The 17,983-nt window shown below is 37.5% G+C and overlaps 1 protein-coding gene across 2 annotated transcripts in view; it reads right to left on the bottom strand.

Moving 5' to 3' along the window:
- The window catches only part of LOC144967424 (uncharacterized), a 19,146-nt gene extending 1,201 nt beyond the window's left edge, over positions 1-17,945 (bottom strand). Inside the window, exons 1-11 of one of the 2 annotated variants that reach the window (XM_078904601.1) lie at positions 17,779-17,945; positions 15,285-15,408; positions 13,595-13,756; positions 12,478-12,715; positions 11,975-12,083; positions 11,027-11,209; positions 9,856-10,006; positions 8,718-8,848; positions 6,695-7,454; positions 4,874-5,084; positions 1-3,965 (exon numbers count right to left, since the gene is read on the bottom strand). The exon at positions 1-3,965 is cut by the window's left edge and continues 1,201 nt beyond it. In XM_078904601.1, coding sequence (XP_078760727.1) covers positions 2,666-3,965; positions 4,874-5,084; positions 6,695-7,454; positions 8,718-8,848; positions 9,856-10,006; positions 11,027-11,209; positions 11,975-12,083; positions 12,478-12,715; positions 13,595-13,756; positions 15,285-15,345 — 3,306 coding nt within the window. In that variant the 5' untranslated portion in view covers positions 15,346-15,408; positions 17,779-17,945 and the 3' untranslated portion in view covers positions 1-2,665. Of the gene's footprint in view, positions 3,966-4,873; positions 5,085-6,694; positions 7,455-8,717; positions 8,849-9,855; positions 10,007-11,026; positions 11,210-11,974; positions 12,084-12,477; positions 12,716-13,594; positions 13,757-15,284; positions 15,409-17,688 lie in introns of both variants that reach the window. The other variant, XM_078904602.1, reaches the window with a different exon arrangement.
- Between the last annotated feature and the right edge of the window lie 38 nt (positions 17,946-17,983).

Raw genomic sequence — 17,983 nt, 5'->3', positions numbered from 1 at the left:
ATCATCATCATCATCTTCATCATCATCATCATCACCATCATCTTTATCATCATCATCATCATCATCCTCATCTTTTTTGCGAGTCTTGCAACAAGGCAAGATTGTTGTGTTATAATTTCTAGAATGTGATGGTCTTAACATTTGATGATTAAAACATAACATTGATATTCTGTACACACAACATTATGGAAATCAAACATGGAAATCATTGGAGAAGGAATGTTGTCACGTGCATGTTGTACATTTATACAATTTATCACATTTCTTTAGTTCAAGAAAATATCATAGTCATAGCGCGCCTTTGTAGTCTAGTGGCATATTACACCGTGGCCTTCGTAAAGTTATGGCTTGACATTGATCACAAAATGACGTCAAAATGCCAGTCTTTTGCCACAAAAGAAAACAAATCGTGAGTTGTATTCAATAGTTCAACCAATGAAATAACTTGTTTCCATGAGTACTACTAACGACAACTCACTAGGCGGTGCAAAAACCAAATAATGACGTCAAACTGCCGGTCCTTTTGGATTTCAGTGTCAGGCTATAACATAACGATGGGCTACGATTCCACTCGGCGGTGACCTGTAAGATAAAGATCTGAACTATGTATGAAAGGTGGCATACAAAGCAAGAAAGAAAAATACAAGAGAAAAGAAAAACCTTGCCCCCCCCCCCCCAAAAAAAAAAATCAGTATATCTCACTGGGGATCGAACCTCAGACCTTCTGATTACCAATCAGACGTGCTAAAACCGATGGTAGCTGGCAAACCATTTTAACTCACCCTAACCCTAACACCGACTATATCCGTAGAATGCCCGGGGTTACTTTTACCCCATGCCTATTTATTACATTTTTCTGAGACACATTATAGGCGCAGTATAAAAGCTAATATTTTTAGTTTTTGCATGTTCATAGTTGAATAAAACTATCTGTGTAATGATCATTTTTAATACATTTTTTCCAATTTTGAACAGTAGCAAAAAATGTCTAGGGTTGAGCGAGTTAAAAGAGGATGGAAGATTCTGGCCAAGCACAGTCAAAGTCGACACTAAGCTGTTGGAAGCTGTTAGGCTGTACAGAGCCATGAACAAAAAATAAATATAAACAGCTTGGAAAAAGGATAAAATACCGAGCACAGAACGTTTCGGTTTCAAACCCCTTCTTCGGCCAATAATAAAAACAGTATGACTGTAATAATGCGTCCTCTAAACCTCACAACTACTGGATGGAGGGGAGGGTGGTGGATGGTGGGTGGGGGTGTCAGAACGAGATTTATTCATCATTGTTGATGGTAGTGTGTCCTTTCTACAGATTCTCTGAATGTTAAGCGACATCTTTCAGCCAGTTATGTCTCGGAATCCATTTTCCCACAACACAACAACAAAGGTGTTTTGGTAATGGTTTCTTTCCCTTTATTTCTCATCGTCAACACTGATAGAACTGCCTGCTTGACCATTTATTGAATAAAATGGGTATTCTGCCGTACTCTGGACAACCCATACTATTTGCCTCATCTTGTCAAAAACTTTCAAACCTGGGACTTCGCGAAGTCCCAGGTTTGAGAGTTTTTGCAAAGATGAGGGTCATTTAAATCGATCGATATTTTAAGTACGAGTTTTCTGGTCAAATTTTCAAATAGTATGGGTTTTTCGAGAGTACGACAATACTAGCATTCCTATGTTTTTGTTGGCGCTTTCTTTCAGTACTTTTTACAGTCACTACTCCAAACAGCTTGGTGTGCAGTGGATTTGACAATATCAAATTATAAAACTAGGGTCCATGCACCGGTGTAAGATAAAGATCTGAACAAGTGTGTATGACAGGTGTCAGGCAAATCAAGAAGGAACAACACAAAATAAAAAAAGCATCCCCAAAAAAATAAAAATCGACTTCGACTCACCTTTCATACACACTTGTTCAGATTTTTATCTTTCTTGACAATAATAATATAGTCACCATACTCATAAGAGCTACTTGTTTCTATCTTTGTTTTATAGCGCTGAAAAGGGTTTAGATCCCGAAACGTCCGGCGGCATGTACAGCTAATACTCTTTTTGTATTTCAAACAGGCAATAGTTTTAAAAATGACCAAAACATTAAGAAGGCACAGAGCAGCAAACTGTGACACCCACAGCGTCAAACCAGTATCATGTTGGAGTAGAGCTGATGCCAAAAAAGGTTGAATTTAAAGTTCAATTAATGAACAGACCTGCCAACAACTACGAAAATTTCGTAGACAACGGATTTTTGGCTTCAAACAGACAACTATATATAGATCTTTGATTCAATAAAACTTCTTGAAAACAAAGTTTTGTTTTGCCATAGCTAGCCTATAAGGGAGTTAAAAGCAATATTTTTTACATATTAATGACAAATTGGTTATTTTTACTGTCTAGTAGTTCTAGTGTCTGATATGTTAAAAAAAAACCCCTGAAAACTGCGTTCTTTTTCAAGTCCAGGTAGGCAGGTCTGAATGAGGCACATGAAATTCTGGGATTATGCACTTCTTGAAATTATTTTCATTCTCTTCAAAAGTTTAACCAAAGTTTCATGTTTTTGACCATAAAGTCTCAGTTTCATGATCAACATCACTCCAACACAATGCTGCTTTGATATTTTGGGTCACAAGGAGATCAACAGAATTTGTTCTACCACACAGATTGCCTATCCAAACCTGGTTCGTCTGTTGTGTTTACCCAAATATGGCATCGGGTACCTGTAATTCCTCGTGTTTTTCCTGTACCATCTTCTATTTTTGTTGTTTCTACTGATGAACTGATCCGCCATTTCCCTCGAGTCTAGCGCATCCATGTATTGCTTCGCGTTCCTTTCCGCCATCTCGCGGGAATCAAGGGCGACAACCCTACTTTTAGCTTTCCTCCTGCGTTGACCCTTACTACGACCATTGAATCTATTTCTCCTACTTTGTTTCCCTCTTGTCCCTGTGGGTTTATATTCATCAAAATACTCCCGAGTTACAATCTGCCCACTTGTCGGGATGTTACTTTGTGTACTAGATTCGTACAGATGTGAATTTCGCGGTTTGTCATTAGAAGTAACTTTTCTCTCTTCAAATATGGCGTGTCCAGAGTGACTTTTCTTTGAAATCATATTAGTTTCTGTCGTAGGCTTGCGGGACCCTATATTTTCTTTAGCAGGTTTGTCTGTGGGCTCCGCTTTGGCTGGTATATTTATTTGTTGCTTTTGTTTTGGGCTATTATCAATTGTTGGTTGTCTGTTTGCTTTTGATAATCCACCAGTGTTACTTCTTTGCTTTAGATTCTCGTCTCCAACATTGTCCATGAAATCCTCCATCTTGATTTCTTTTCGTTGGTTTTGTATAGGCCTTTTAGCTTCAGAACTCTTTCTATTTTGTTGCTGAACAGCGGGCAGAGCTTTTGATTCTACAAATACCACTCTTTTCAGTACAGGTTTTCTGAGGTTTTTTGTATCTTTACCAGTGGGCGTGTCTTCAACCACTTGGACACGTTTATCTGTCTTATCAAATGTTTTCTTTGGAATACCCAATCCTCTTGTTTCCTGCTTTTCAGTAGATTTTTGTTCATCTCTGATCGACAATACTTGATTATTCGATACTCCAGATGCACTTTGCACACTGTTACTATTTGGTGCGGGTTGCTGAGAGCGGATTGCATCTATGTCCTGGGTTTTCGGTAGTGTTCTCAAGGGATGTAGAGTTGATTTTTCTCCTTTAACCGAGCCAACGTGTCGGTCTGGAGTGGATTTTCTTTCGTCAGGCATCGTACGATAATTGGTCTTAGAGTCCTTGTAAATTTTGGGTTGGGTCGTTTGTCTCCTGGTGTCTGGAATGGAAGGAAGTGCTGGGCGACGTCCACGCTGAGCAAGAACTTGCCCAACCAATCTGGGATCGTATTGTTGTGGGCTGTCCCAGTAATTGACCGGCGAGTTTTCGATGAACTCCTGGCTTGTCATCGTCAGACCTCTGTGGAAAGGGAAGGTCAAAGGGTAATGGATATTAGATGGAAAAGATGGTGGGCGGGGGTTATAGGTTATAGGTGTAGGAAAAGCAGGATATAGATAGTTCGAAGATGACGTCACTCACGTCTTTGTTATTGTTTTTTGCCATCCGAGTTTATGAGTAATTCTCACTAAACTGTATTAACCAGACTATAAAAGTTCATGATTACACATAGTTGTGAGTTTTGGCCAGTTATACTTCCGAATGGCAATGTTATGAGCTTCTTAGCCAAGCGCATACTATCTATAAGAAAGTTTTTTACAAGTTATGACCTTTATGATGACGACGACGACGACGACGACAATGATGACGATGATGATGATGGTGATGATGATGATTCTGTCGGTTGTTGCGTATTTGGTGATGGTGATGTAGTAGTAGTAGTAGTAGTAGTAGTAGTAGTAGTAGTAGTAGTAGTAGTAGTAGTAGTAGTAGTAGTAGTAGTAGTAGTAGTAGTAGTAGTAGTAGTAGTAGTAGTAGTGTAGTAGTAGTAGTAGTAGTAGTAGTAGTAGTAGTAGTAGTAGTAGTAGTAGTGGTAGTGGTAGTAGTAGTAGTAGTAGTAGTAGTAGTAGTAGTAGTAGTAGTAGTAGTAGTAGTAGTAGCACTAGTAGTAGTACAAAAACTACTATTCCTTCTACTATTACTAAAACAAAAATAACAACAACTACTACTACTACTACTGCTGCTGCTGCTGCTGCTGCTGCTGATGATGATGATGATGATGATGATGATGATGATGATGATGATGATGATGATGCTTCATTTATTACCATATCCAAAATGAGTATTTTTATAACATCGATGATAAGAATTTTAACCCACAAGGCTGATGATGATGAAAACCCCATTGACGATAAACTACATCTACTCACTTTTTAGCCTCTTCCAGACAGCAATCCACGAACTGCCCTGCACACTTCCTGGTCTTGCCTCCCAGGTTGACCCCCCTGACAAACTTGTCACTGCTGTGACGACACTCGTCTGTGACCGATCCTATCCCTCCATACACTTGGCGACCCATGTCAGCCCCTGCCTGACAGCACATGTTGAGCAGCTTGATACGCTTCATTCTCTTTTGGAGTTCTGTAGAATGGACAAAGAAAGCTATGTGGTCTAGTGGTATGACACTCGCTTTCGGATCGGAAGGTCCTGGGTTAGAGCATCGCACTCGGCGCATAGTTGAGTCCTTGGGAAAGACTCTTTACTCACATTCTCTCACCATACTCAGGTGTAAAATGAGTACCTGGCCGTTAACAGCGTTGTCTTTGTCCGAAAAATTGCAATATCGCCTAATAGGCGTTATGTCCCGTCCTACATGTTAAATGTTGCTGTTAACCAGGGACCCCTTGCAAAGCGCTTTGAGCACATTTAGTGGATATTGCGCTATATAAAAGCTCATTTTTAAAGCTTTGAAAAAGATGTGTCTGCAGTTCATGATACGCAGCTTTGCACGTTTAACCCTCTCCTTATCAACTATAGGAAAATCGTCACATTCATTACAATACAACCAACATAAACAAACTTAAAGAAGTTGAACAGTGTGTTGCAGAGTGTGTTTTGCTAAAGAAATTAGACTATGTATCGCAAGAACTTCACTGCTATTGTGTTTGAATGATTAAAAAAAACTTTTTTTGTGTTAGTTGGGTGTGAAGTTTTCGGGAAAATCCTGAAAATGGCTGGTAAGGAGAGAGTTAAAGGACTGACTACCTTAATCAAAACATTCGCATCTACCATTCTCATTTCCTAGTGCTAGTAATAATTATAATCAATAATAATTAATAATATTGATAATGTTTTGGTCAAACGATTTACAGTGATTAGAGTATTATTAATTTATCATTTTAATAGAGTCATCCTAGCAATCCTCGTAACAACGCATTTTAACTGGTTCTAAACTATTGGGGGGAAATGGCGGGCGCCAATATCTCCATCACCGCCCTTATGAAGTGCATATTTCTCTGACGAGTATAAAAATGTATCCTGAGAAGAAAATCAGCATAAATCTGGTCATGCTCGACTTTTACATAATATTCTGATTCCAGGATATTTGGAAAAGTTCAAGCCAGCATTCAAAATTGGTCCATCTTGCTCCGACTTTCTTTGTTTAGAACCATTCGGTTGCTTTCTAGGCGGACGTGACGTGACGCCAGACTGTTGAACAACCCTTTGATGCTAGTCTATCCAAAAGTACTTTCAGCAAGATCTTACAGACCCAGCGACCCAATCACTGCTGTATGGACAGAGAAGTCAGAAAGAAAATCTCACTTCACCCTGAATCAGTCGCTTTATGTGGGAAGCGAGTGCTCTACCAACTGGTCTATTGAGACCTTCTTTTTAAAGAGAAAGAGAACTCCTTAATTGGATTCAATACTCTGATGTCACGTCGCCCAGCAACGGCGGCCATCGTGGTTCTAAACAAAGAAAATCTGTACTTTTTTTTCTTCATGCTGGCTAGAACTTTTCATATGCCTTGTGATCAGAATGTGTAAAAGTCAAAACATTATCAGATTTATAATGTTTGTTTTTTTTCTCCGGATACGCTTTTATGCTCGTCGGAAAAAATATTTCATAAGGGCGTCCGCCATTGTTCTGATAGTTTAGAGCCAGTTACTAAGTTACCATGCGTCATTACGAGGGAAATGACGTTACGACTGTTGAAGCGTATTCTAATTCAATTACAAAACAAGCCTTACTCAACAAAGTCCTGTCCATGGACGATCCTCCCTGGTCATCAAAGCCATATCTATCCTCGTCAACAGGCATTGGTTGTCTAGCTCCACCTCGGGCGTTTGTGAACTTTGATTTTTCGATATCTCTCGTCTTTGTGTTGTCAAATCTCGGCTGCCCATAGAAGCTGTCTCTATCTGTTGAGGTATATCTGTCATCAAAAGTTCCCCTGGATACTTTCCTTAACCTTTCTCTTCTCTCGGCGCTTCCGCGTCTTTCGGCACTTTTACGTCTTTCAGCACTAGTACGTCTTTCGGTGCTTCCACGTCTTATGTAAGTGCCACGTCTTTCAGCACTAGATCGTCGTTCTGCACTATTACGTCTTTCAACGCTTCCATATCCTTCAACTCTGCCACGTCTCTCAGCACTACCACGTCTTCCAGCGTTTTTACGTCTTTCGGCGCTTCCCCGACGTCCAGATTTCCTTCTACTGCCCCCGCCACGAGTAACCTTCCTTTCTGTACTGGACACTCTTCGATTGTTCATCCTTTCCGAGCTGGAAATTTTGGAGTTTCTGATGTTTGGCTTCCTCAGCAGCTTTTTGAGGTCCATCGGAGACACGGTGGATCTCGATTTAGGTGTTTTAATGAGTTCTCTATCGTCGTCGTCGTCGTCTTCTAAATCAAATTCTTCGTCGCTCCAGACATCTTCTTCTTCATCATCGTCGTCATCATCATTACTTTCATCATCTCTGTACTGTTTCGGTCTTAAGAAGGAGTCTAGATTCTGTAATGATAAGATAACAACATGGAATTCACATGGGCTCCTCGCCAATATTGTGTTCATTTTTAACACATGCAATAACAAGAACAGTATCGTATAATAAGGATAATGCTAATGATAGCATTATTATTATTATTATTATTATTATTATTATTATTTATATTATTATATTATTATTATTTTATTATATTTATTATTATTATTATTATTATATTATATTATTTATTATTATTATTATTATTATTATTATTATTATTTATTATTATTATTATTATTATTTATTTATTTATTATTATATTATTATTATTATTATTATTATTATTATTATTATTATTATTATTTATTATTATTATTATTATATTATTATTATTATTATTATTATTATTATTATTTATTATTTATATTTTATTATTATTATTTATTATTATTATTATTATTATTATTATTATATTATTATTATTATTATTATTTTATTATTATTATTATTATATTATATTATTATTAATTATTATTATTATTATTATTATTATTTTTATTATTATTCATTATTATTATTATTATTATTATTATTATTATTATTATTATTATTATTATTATTATTTATTATTATTATTATTATTATTATTATTATTATTATTATATATTATTATATTATATTATTATTATTATTATATTATTATTATTATTCATTATTATTTATTATATTATTATTATTATTATTATTATTATTATTATTATTATTATTATTATTATTATTATTATTTATTATTATATTATTATTATTATTATTATTATTATTATATATTATTATTATTATTATTATTATTATTATTATTATTATTATTATTTATTATTATTATTATTATTATTATTATTATTATTTATTATTATTATTATTATTATTATTATTATTATTATTATTATTATATATTATTATTATTATTATTATTATTATTATTATTATTATTATCATACATCATCTACTACCCACCACCACTACCATCACCATTATCACCAAGTAATAGGATCTTGAAATGTAAACAAACAGAAGTTTTCGATTGGCAACTTAAGGCGTGTGTAGCATAGAACATATTCTTAAACTTTGTAGAACATTAGATTCATGGCAGTCAACGTTTTGTTGTTTTGGTTTGTTTTTTTGGGGTTTTTTTTTTTGGGGGGGGGGGGTTGGGGGGTTTTTTTGTGTTTTTTTTTATTCAATTTATTTTTTTAAAACTGTAATTTGCCGTATATTAAAGGAGTCCTCACCTCATGTGACCCAAATTCAGCCAAATCATTGGCCAGATCGCTGGCGTCCATGGAGTAGTCAAACAACGTTGTGTCGTCCAATCTGGCAGATATCGCACTGTTCGTCTCAAAACATTTGTAGCGGAACTCACCTTGGAGAGACAAGAACATTAAATAAATTAATTAATAACTAGATAAACATACAAATTAATAGCTAAGACATAAACAAATAAACGAACAGACGAATTAATCGATAAGTTGATGACTTATTAGAACCAACACTCATTCGCACGTAAACATTACAGGTACTATCTATGTCCGAAATATCATTTGAATTTATTATTTTATAATTAGTCCTTCAGAGCCATGAAGTCCATGGATCAGGAATATATTCCGGTGTCTATAGCGTAAAACGGACAATAGAATGGCTTCCTACCCTTTGGATAGGACGCTAGTCTATCGCAAAATACTTTCTGCCACATCTAACAGATCTATTTACACTTTATGATACTATGTGCGGCTATGTGGTCTAGTGGTATGACACTCATTTTCGGATCGGAAGGTCCCGGGTTCGAGCCTCGCTCGGCTCATGGTTGAGTCATTGGAAAAGGCTCTTTACTCACATTCTCTATCCGTACTCAGGTGTAAAATGAGTACCTGGTCGTTAACAGCGTTGTCCTGTCGGGAAAAAATGTAATATCTCCTAACAGGCGTCATGTCTCGTTCTACATGATGTTACGTGTTGCTGTTGGTCAGGGATCCTTTGTAAAGCGCTTTAAGTACGTTTAGTGGATATTCACTCACTCACTTAATCCTATCCGGGCCTGCTGGCACTTGAGGCGATGCAAGGGATTTTCACCTGGTCCTGTCAGCAGCTATTCTTGGGGCCATCTCGAGGGACAGACCTCCTGCTTTAGGTCCCTCTCTACGGTACGTCTCCAAGTCTCCTTGGGGCGCTCCTTGGGGTGAACTCGCTTCCTCTTTCCTTGGGGTGTCAATCGCAGTGCCTTTATCAGTGTTTCATCAGGTTTGCGACAGACATGCCCCAACCATTGCCATCTTCTCCTTTTAATGAGACTCTCCAGAGACTCCACTTCAGCTCTCTTGTGGATATAGCGCTATATAAATGCATTATTTTAAAAATTATTTTGTTACTCACCCAATATAAAGCAGCAGGACTTTTCCAGAGTTCTCATGTGGGATTTTCTGAACGTCTTGAACGGGATGTCTGGGATTCCGTCCTCACAGAACTGGTCAATCCGTCGACGCCTGGCATTGTCAAAACACATCATCTTGTCTTCGAACTGAATCTGTAACACGGATAGAAAACAAAATAAATAGAAAATAGAATTCCCTTTATTATTCATCCTATAGGGGAAATTTGTCTCTATGGTCTATTCCAAGGGAAGACTGGAATAACCCGGGCATCCGCCGCAGTACAGCGCTGCAAATTGAACTAGGGAGAGGTGTACGAAGCAAAGATCTTACCACTGAGACAGGCTGCCCCGTAGTCAATAAGAGAAATTAGGCCCATAGAGCAGGAGTTTATCGAGTTCTTATGTCTGATTAATTTCCCTTTGTAAATGAAAAAGAATGTTTAGGAATTTCATTTTAAAACACGAGCATTAATATAGCGCAATTCCACTAAACGTGCTCAAAGTTCTTTACGAGGGGTCCCTGGCCAACAGCAAAACTTAATAATAAGACATAACGCCTGTTTGGCAATAATACATTTTTTTCCGTCAGACACAACACTGTTTGCGGTCAGGTACCCATTTCACACCTGAGTATGGGTGAAAGAATGTGAGTAAAGGGTCTTTTCAAAGGACTCAACTTTGAGCTGCTCAGAGCGGAACTCGAACCCTAGAGCTTCCAGGCCGAGGGCGAGTGTTTTACCACTAGACCACCTGGCCTCACAATTAGTTAAATCAATTGAATAACAACGATAACATCAGTGTCAAAACACAAATAGACAAACACACAAGTGACTGATAAGGTACTGAACAAGTGTGTATGAAAGGTACCATACAAAGCAAGAAAGAAAAATACAAGAAAAAAATATCTCAAAAAATCAGTCGACCTCGACTGGGGATCGGACCTCAGATTATCGGGAGCCTCTGTGGTGTAATGATAGCACGTCTCACCAGTAATCAGACGGTCTGAGGTTCGATCCCCAGTCGAGGTCGACTGATTTTTTTGGGATCGTTTTTTTTTCTTGTATTTTTCTTTCTTGCTTTATCTGGCACCTTTCATACACACGTGTTCAGTTCTATATCTTAAACCGGTGCCGCTCCTTTATTTCTTAATTCGATATTCTAGTGACTTCATACCATTTGGCAGCAGGCTTTGGCATCATTCCTTCTAAGTTCCAGCGCCAACTCAATTCCAAGGTGATCCATATGTTTGGATTCCAGACCTCTGTACCTCCGGAACTGGCTACGGGACAGGATCTCGCTACTCGAATGGCGGTCAATCACGTGACACAAGCTGTCCAATCGGTGCTCCCGAGTTATCTGTCATTAGATATAAAAAGACGTAAAAGTATAAAAATTAGAATTTGGACTCTCCAAAACAACATTAAGTTCTTATAAATCTAATAGAGATATCTTTCATCAAATTTTGTGATGAACTAAAGAAATCCGAATAAGAAAAATAGATAGTTATTATCACAGTAACATTCAGAATGGATCCGAGTGCCATTCCCAGGATAGCCCTCAGATGGACCCGAGAGGGAACGAGAAAAAGGGGCCGCCCGTTGGAGACCTAGAGGAGGAGCAACGATAAAGAAATGAAAGCTAGTGGTTGGTCTTGGGGACAGATGACAAAAATGGCCTCCAACCGAGAAATATTGCGTTCCATCGCGTCAACCGTATGTGCCGATCAAGCAACAAGAGGATAAGTAAGTAAGTAACAAATGTGACGATTTTCATTTTGTTGGTAAGGAGAGGGTTAAGGGGGTTAAACTTTTTAAAAAGTGATTAACCTTAGGGAGGCCTTCCGAAAGCTCCTACATCCCCAGTGTTCTTGTTCTAGTAGAGGGGTTGGGAGGAGGGAGACTTTTTTTTTTAAAAGAAGTTTTCTCGATCCCTCCCAAACCCTCTACTAGATCATTATAAAAAAAAAAGAATACTGGGGATGTAGGAGCTGTCGGAAGGCCTCCCAAACCTTATAATCCTTATTTTGATCCTTTTGTCTGCTAACTCAAATTCCGACATCTATTTTCTTCTGACATAATACCAGTTTGACTCGGAGGGTCACATAATATTATATAAATTTACCTGTTTTTGTTCTTCCTTTTGTTGGAAGCAGAAGGTCTTGGCCAGAGGTCCATTGGTCACGCCCTCGTTTTCGGCGTAGTAAATCTCACCAGATTCGATCAATAAAATCCTATTGGGGGAAATGAAAGTGAGAGGAATTAGTACGGCTCCCATTTCGGACATTTCCAACTGTGGATACACGGCAAACGTTGCTGCCGAAAGCTCGAAGAAATAAATAACAACTTTTTAACAATTTAAGTTGAAGCTTCGATTAAATTCACAAAGACAAATGCTAACGTTTTGGGTCTCCCCTTTGTCAGCAAAACGCGATAAATAAGGCACTAAAGACGAAAAAGAGATGAGACATTTCATCTTTCAATTGTCTTTAGTTTCTCATTCATTGTGTTTTGTGGACAAAGGGGGAACCCGAAACGTCCACATAATTTTTATTTGTAAATGTATTTCAAATGCTTTTGAAAAAAATATCATGGGAGATTGGTTCAGTTTTTAAAATCATATCTCACCTTAAAGTAACACATCCACAAGACGGCGGTATCCATATAAGGGGCAATAACTCAGTCATATGCGTCTTCTTCTTGGTCTGGAGGAGACGTGGACATTTCTCTTCTTGGTCCTGGACGATCTCAACGTAGTCTCCAATCCGGAAGTCGAAGTCACCTGATCCACAACTTCCGTCCGTGGACACGGCTAGGGTTGCTTCGCTGAACCGGAAGTGTTTGCCATCTTCTATGGAGACACCGACTGTGAAAAAAAGTAGTGAGTTTTGTTTCTTTAACTTCAAAGAACTAAATTTGTATTGATTATGATTATTTTGAATCTAAACTGAATTTTCTTTATCATGATCATCTCAGCATGACACTGTATCGACGTGGTGGGTCACATTTTATATTTATTGAATAAGATGTGATTGAGCCGATGTATTCATATATGCAGGTCTGATATCCGAATGCATTTATGGGCCTGGTTTAACATTGTTGTAATGGAAAATATTTTGATATGGCTTGAGAGTTATTTCCATTACAACAATGAGCCAATAGCAATGTAGGCTATTAGACCTGGAAATAGGTATACGTCGGATTAAGCTATCTGGATATAGTATTGCAACGACAAAGAACATTACAAAAGTGGTTTGTTTAAAGCTAAAGTCAGGGGGCGAAATGGCCGAGTAGTCAAGGCATTGCACCGTGACCCGGAAGGTCCCGGGTTCGAATCTCGCTTCAGACACGTTCGTTGTTTTCCTTGGGAAAGATTATTAACCCCCAATTTGCTCACTTGGACAACATGGGAGAATCGCAGAGTAAAGATCTTAGAAAAAGACTCTTTACTCACATTCTCTCACCGTTCTCATGTGTAAAATGAGTACCTTACCATTAACAGCGTTGTCTATGTTGGAAAAAAATGTAATATCACTTAGCAGGCTTCATGTCTCATCCTGCATGATAAGTGTAGCTGCTGGCAACGGAACCCTTGTAAAGCGCTTTGAATCTGTTAAGTGGGTACTGCGCTATATAAGCGGGGTTTTTTGTTTAGTTTAGTTTTGTTTTGATTTTTAACTTCATTATTTAGATGGGGGGGGGGGGGGGGGGGGGGGGAAATAATGCAGTGACGATTGTTTCATACCGTTGTATCCCTTCAGCTCTCCAGAACCCTCTTGGATCTGGGTGGGCGTGACACGAAGATCGAACATGGGCGTGGAGGATGTTCTGTCAACTTGATTGACACCTCGAGGCTTGGAGGGAGGGACCACGGCGTCTCTGCACATGTCCGAATAAGACACAACACCTGATAAAATATACAGAGTTGCATCACTATAATAATATATTAGCATAAAAAAAAACACATCGCATACCTTTAGCATAGCATCCAGACATCGCATACTTTTAGTACTTCAAAGGGAGGTAATGCAATAAATCTACATAATATCACTATCGACAAGAAAGGGAGTTAGATTATGTATATATAATAATACAGGCGTGAAATCACAGCAAGGGTATGTAACTTTAGCTATAAAATCTAATAATAAATCATAGGGGAGAGAGGAAGGGGGGGGGGGGGGGGCGTTTGGCACGGGTTTTGTCCCTTTATGTATGTCATCCAATAAAAACACTCAATAAAATGCTCACCAGACTTGCACTGCCAATCGCAGCTGCATCTAACGTACATATTATACATTATGTATAATCTCACTCGCTTATGGCGTTAAAGATAAGATACTTAGGTGGCTAGTATAATCTCGTTGGCAATCTAATAAGAAGCTACCACAAAGTACGTCAATTCCATTCCTTCTATAGAAGGCGTGTGACGTCACTCGGCTGTCAATTGCCGGTTTCAGACTGCGTTACGTGTTATCATAGCAGGCAACAGAGGTGGATTGGACACATCGTTAGAAAGAATGACTCCACTATAACAAAGAAAGCACTGGACTGGACTCCTCAGGGCAGAAGGTCAAGGGGAAAGCCACGGAGAGCATGGAGAAGAATTAAAGAAGCTGATGTACAGAGAAGGGATAAGACATGGAACGATATTTTAAAAAGTCAGCTCAAGATAGAGAAGGATGGAAACTGTTTGTCTGTGGCCTATAGAGCAGTAAAGTTAGGTGCCCCAAACGTAAACAAAGGTCGAGAAGCACGTGGCAAACCACATGTTCCTGTCTTGACAGCTCACGTTCCAATGTAAATAATAGAAAAAAATAACCTTTAAAATTTGGCTGTTAGGTGGCAAAAGAAACACATATTCATAAATACTCGATCATGCATCAAATAATGTCTAGATATGGATATTTTATGGAACAAAAGGTAAAATTTTCTAAAATTTATCAAAAGTTACAGTCTATCTATTTTTAGACCAGAGCAAATTATTGCGCTGGTGTGAACAAAACGAGAATTATTCGGAGCCTGATTTTCATAATAATTTAGCCTTATATTATTATTTCTGCAACTGTTAGATTTTATGTAAACATATTTTCAATACTGAAAGTGTATTGCCTACAACTCAAACTACAAAATTGGGAGACCTATATTGTGCGTAAATTATTCCGGTCCCTAACGGAAATCACTAGCAACTTGTTATTGTTTACGTTTGGGGCACCTAACTTTACTGCTCTATATCCTGACCCAGGGTGAAAAAGAAAAAGGCAATGAGATGATGATGATGATGATGATGATGATGATGATGATGATGATGATGATGATGATGATGATGATGATGATGATGATGATTGCTGGTAAAACGGGGAAGGGTTTAACTTTAATGCATAAAACGTCAAAATAATGATAATAGTATCACACAAGAAACGTAACTACGATTTTACCTTGCACAAAAATAACGAGTAAAACAATGAGTTGTTTCCCTTTGAATAGCATGTTTGCCATCGGTGATACGGGGTATTGTAGGTAAATGCTTTATTAGTTCTTGTCTGTGTTGCCGTCTTGTTTCTAAGATGAGAGAGAAACAAAAAAAAAATAAAAGGATTATATTCGACGTGCATATATTTTCAGGTCTGATAACCGAACGTACTAATTATAGACTAAATAAACACCATTGTAATGGTCAATATTTTGCTTAGGTTTGAGACGAAGTGTCCATATATGCCGGTCTGACACCCAATAACACCTATGGGCCTAGTTTAACATTGTTGTAACGAACAATATATTGCGTGATTGTTTTGAGATTTCCATTACAACAATGAGCTCATAAGGAAATGGGTTATCAGACCTGCAAATAAGTGCACGTCGGTTTGAGAGTATTTTCTTTTCAACAATTAGCCCATACAATGTGGGTTATGAGACCTACAAACGTTGATTATATATATATATATATATATATATATATATATATATATATATATATATATATATATATATATATATGAAGGACACTTTTGAGGCGACAAGCCTCATTTGGGTCACAAAATAGCCAATCAAATAGTCCATGAGATCAAGTCAGTACAGTCTATGTACAATATAAACAAACATTGCCATAATATTATAGCACCAAACATATTGACAAGTCAATGAGACCGACATCAAACGACGAACGGCGAGCAAGAAAGCAGTACAGTAGTACTAATTGTAGTTGTTGGTGACGTAAGACGACTGATCTGGGCTTTCTTGCTCGTCGTTCGTTTTTAGAAGTCGATTTCGGTAACTTACTATCGTCGTCCTATCTGACGTGATATTTTGTCACTTCACATGCTGACCTTAACGTATGTTTTGTTTTTGGACAAATTGAAGGCCACCTTCGATATTTCAATTTGTTGTTCTGACAAAACTATGAAACGTATTTTATCATTTTACAGCCAATCTGATCAAGACTTCAAGCAATTAATAAATAAATAAATAGATAAATAATACGTAAATGAATAACTAAATAAACAAATAAATAAATCAATCAATCAATCAATCAATATATATATATATATATATATATATATATATATATATATATATATATATATATATTATATATATATATAAAACAGAATGAGAGAGAGAGAGAGATTGAGCGAGAGATAATGTTAGTGAGAGAGAAGAAGAGATGAGAGGTAGAAAGAGAGAAAGAGAGGGGGGGGGGGGGGTGGAGAGATAGAGAGAGAGGGGGGGGGGGGGGCTTGAATAAATAATCACGCCTTAACATAACAAGGAATTTTTAAATAACACTATAAAATTAAATAGTATATTGTTTACTTTGAATCAAGCCTATTAAAATGGGGAAAGGTGTGTGTGCGGGGGGTTGGGGGGGGGGGCTGACAGCTCAGTTGGTAGAGAACACGCTTCACACGCAAAGGGCCTGAGATCGATCGCAGAGGAAATTGAGATTATTTTTTTCTGACTCCCCTGTCCACCTAGCGGTGATTGGGTAGCTGGGTCTGTTAGATCTGGCGGAAAGTAATTTGCGATAACTAGCGTCTTATCCAAAGGGTAGCAGGCAATTGTTATTGTCCGTTTCACGCTATAGAAACCGGGATAAACTCCGGATCCCTGGGCATAAGGGCTCTATGGGACTATTTATATATATATATATATATATATATATATATATATATTATTTAAATATTTACCACAATGTTTGGGGCAGTCTACATCAATGTTTCAGGCTTAATTTGCCATCTTCAGGACTGAGTTGTTTTGTTGACTGTTGTTGTTTCTTGAAGTGGTTCCGGTTTGAAGTTAATTAAGAGGAATTTGCGCCGATGGGGACACTTTCCGTAGATCTCACTTTTCATGTTGAGTGTGGCTTCATGAGGTTGTTTGATTATAGTATATAAATATATACATATACTATAATCAAACAACCTCATGAAGCCACACTCAACATGAAAAGTGAGATCTACGGAAAGTGTCCCCATCGGCGCAAATTCCTCTTAATTAACTTCAAACCGGAACCACTTCAAGAAACAACAACAGTCAACAAACACTCAGTCCTGAAGATGGCAAATTAAGCCTGAACATTGATGTAGATGCCCCAAACATTGTGGTAAATATTTATAATAATAATTCGCTCCATTACTACATGTCGAGCACTTTTCGTACCATATTTGTATCAAACACGATTCAATATATATATATATATATATATATATATATATATATATATATATATATATATATAATAGTCCTCTAGAGCCCTTATATAGGAATGAATAAAATCAATACAATCTTATTCATAATCAAAATGAATTCAAAATCAATGAATAAATTAAATAAGTTACATACCTAAACTCACTGAAAGTCCTTGCTAGTGGTACCAGAAATTCTTTAAAGTTAATGTAAAATTGGCACAACAGCATAAAATAACATGCCTACCTGTTGACGTTTCACAAAAGATGTTTATCCTGTTGTTGTTGTTTACGCGGTGGGTGTTTATCAATTTCTTGTTTTGAGTTCACCTCCTCCAAGGGTGAGGTTATGGCGCCAGGCACACTCGTATCACTCCTGACCGCCTTATATACCACCCCACCACCCCTCAAAACAGTCGTGACGGGTGCTTGATCTTAATCCTTGAGAGAGA

The sequence above is a fragment of the Berghia stephanieae genome, chromosome 3, assembly GCF_034508935.2.
Source record: "Berghia stephanieae isolate SIO BIC M18660-M18661 chromosome 3, UCSD_Bste_1.3, whole genome shotgun sequence".
NCBI lineage: Eukaryota > Metazoa > Mollusca > Gastropoda > Nudibranchia > Aeolidiidae > Berghia > Berghia stephanieae.
This window is presented reverse-complemented; position numbering and strand designations above follow the sequence as displayed.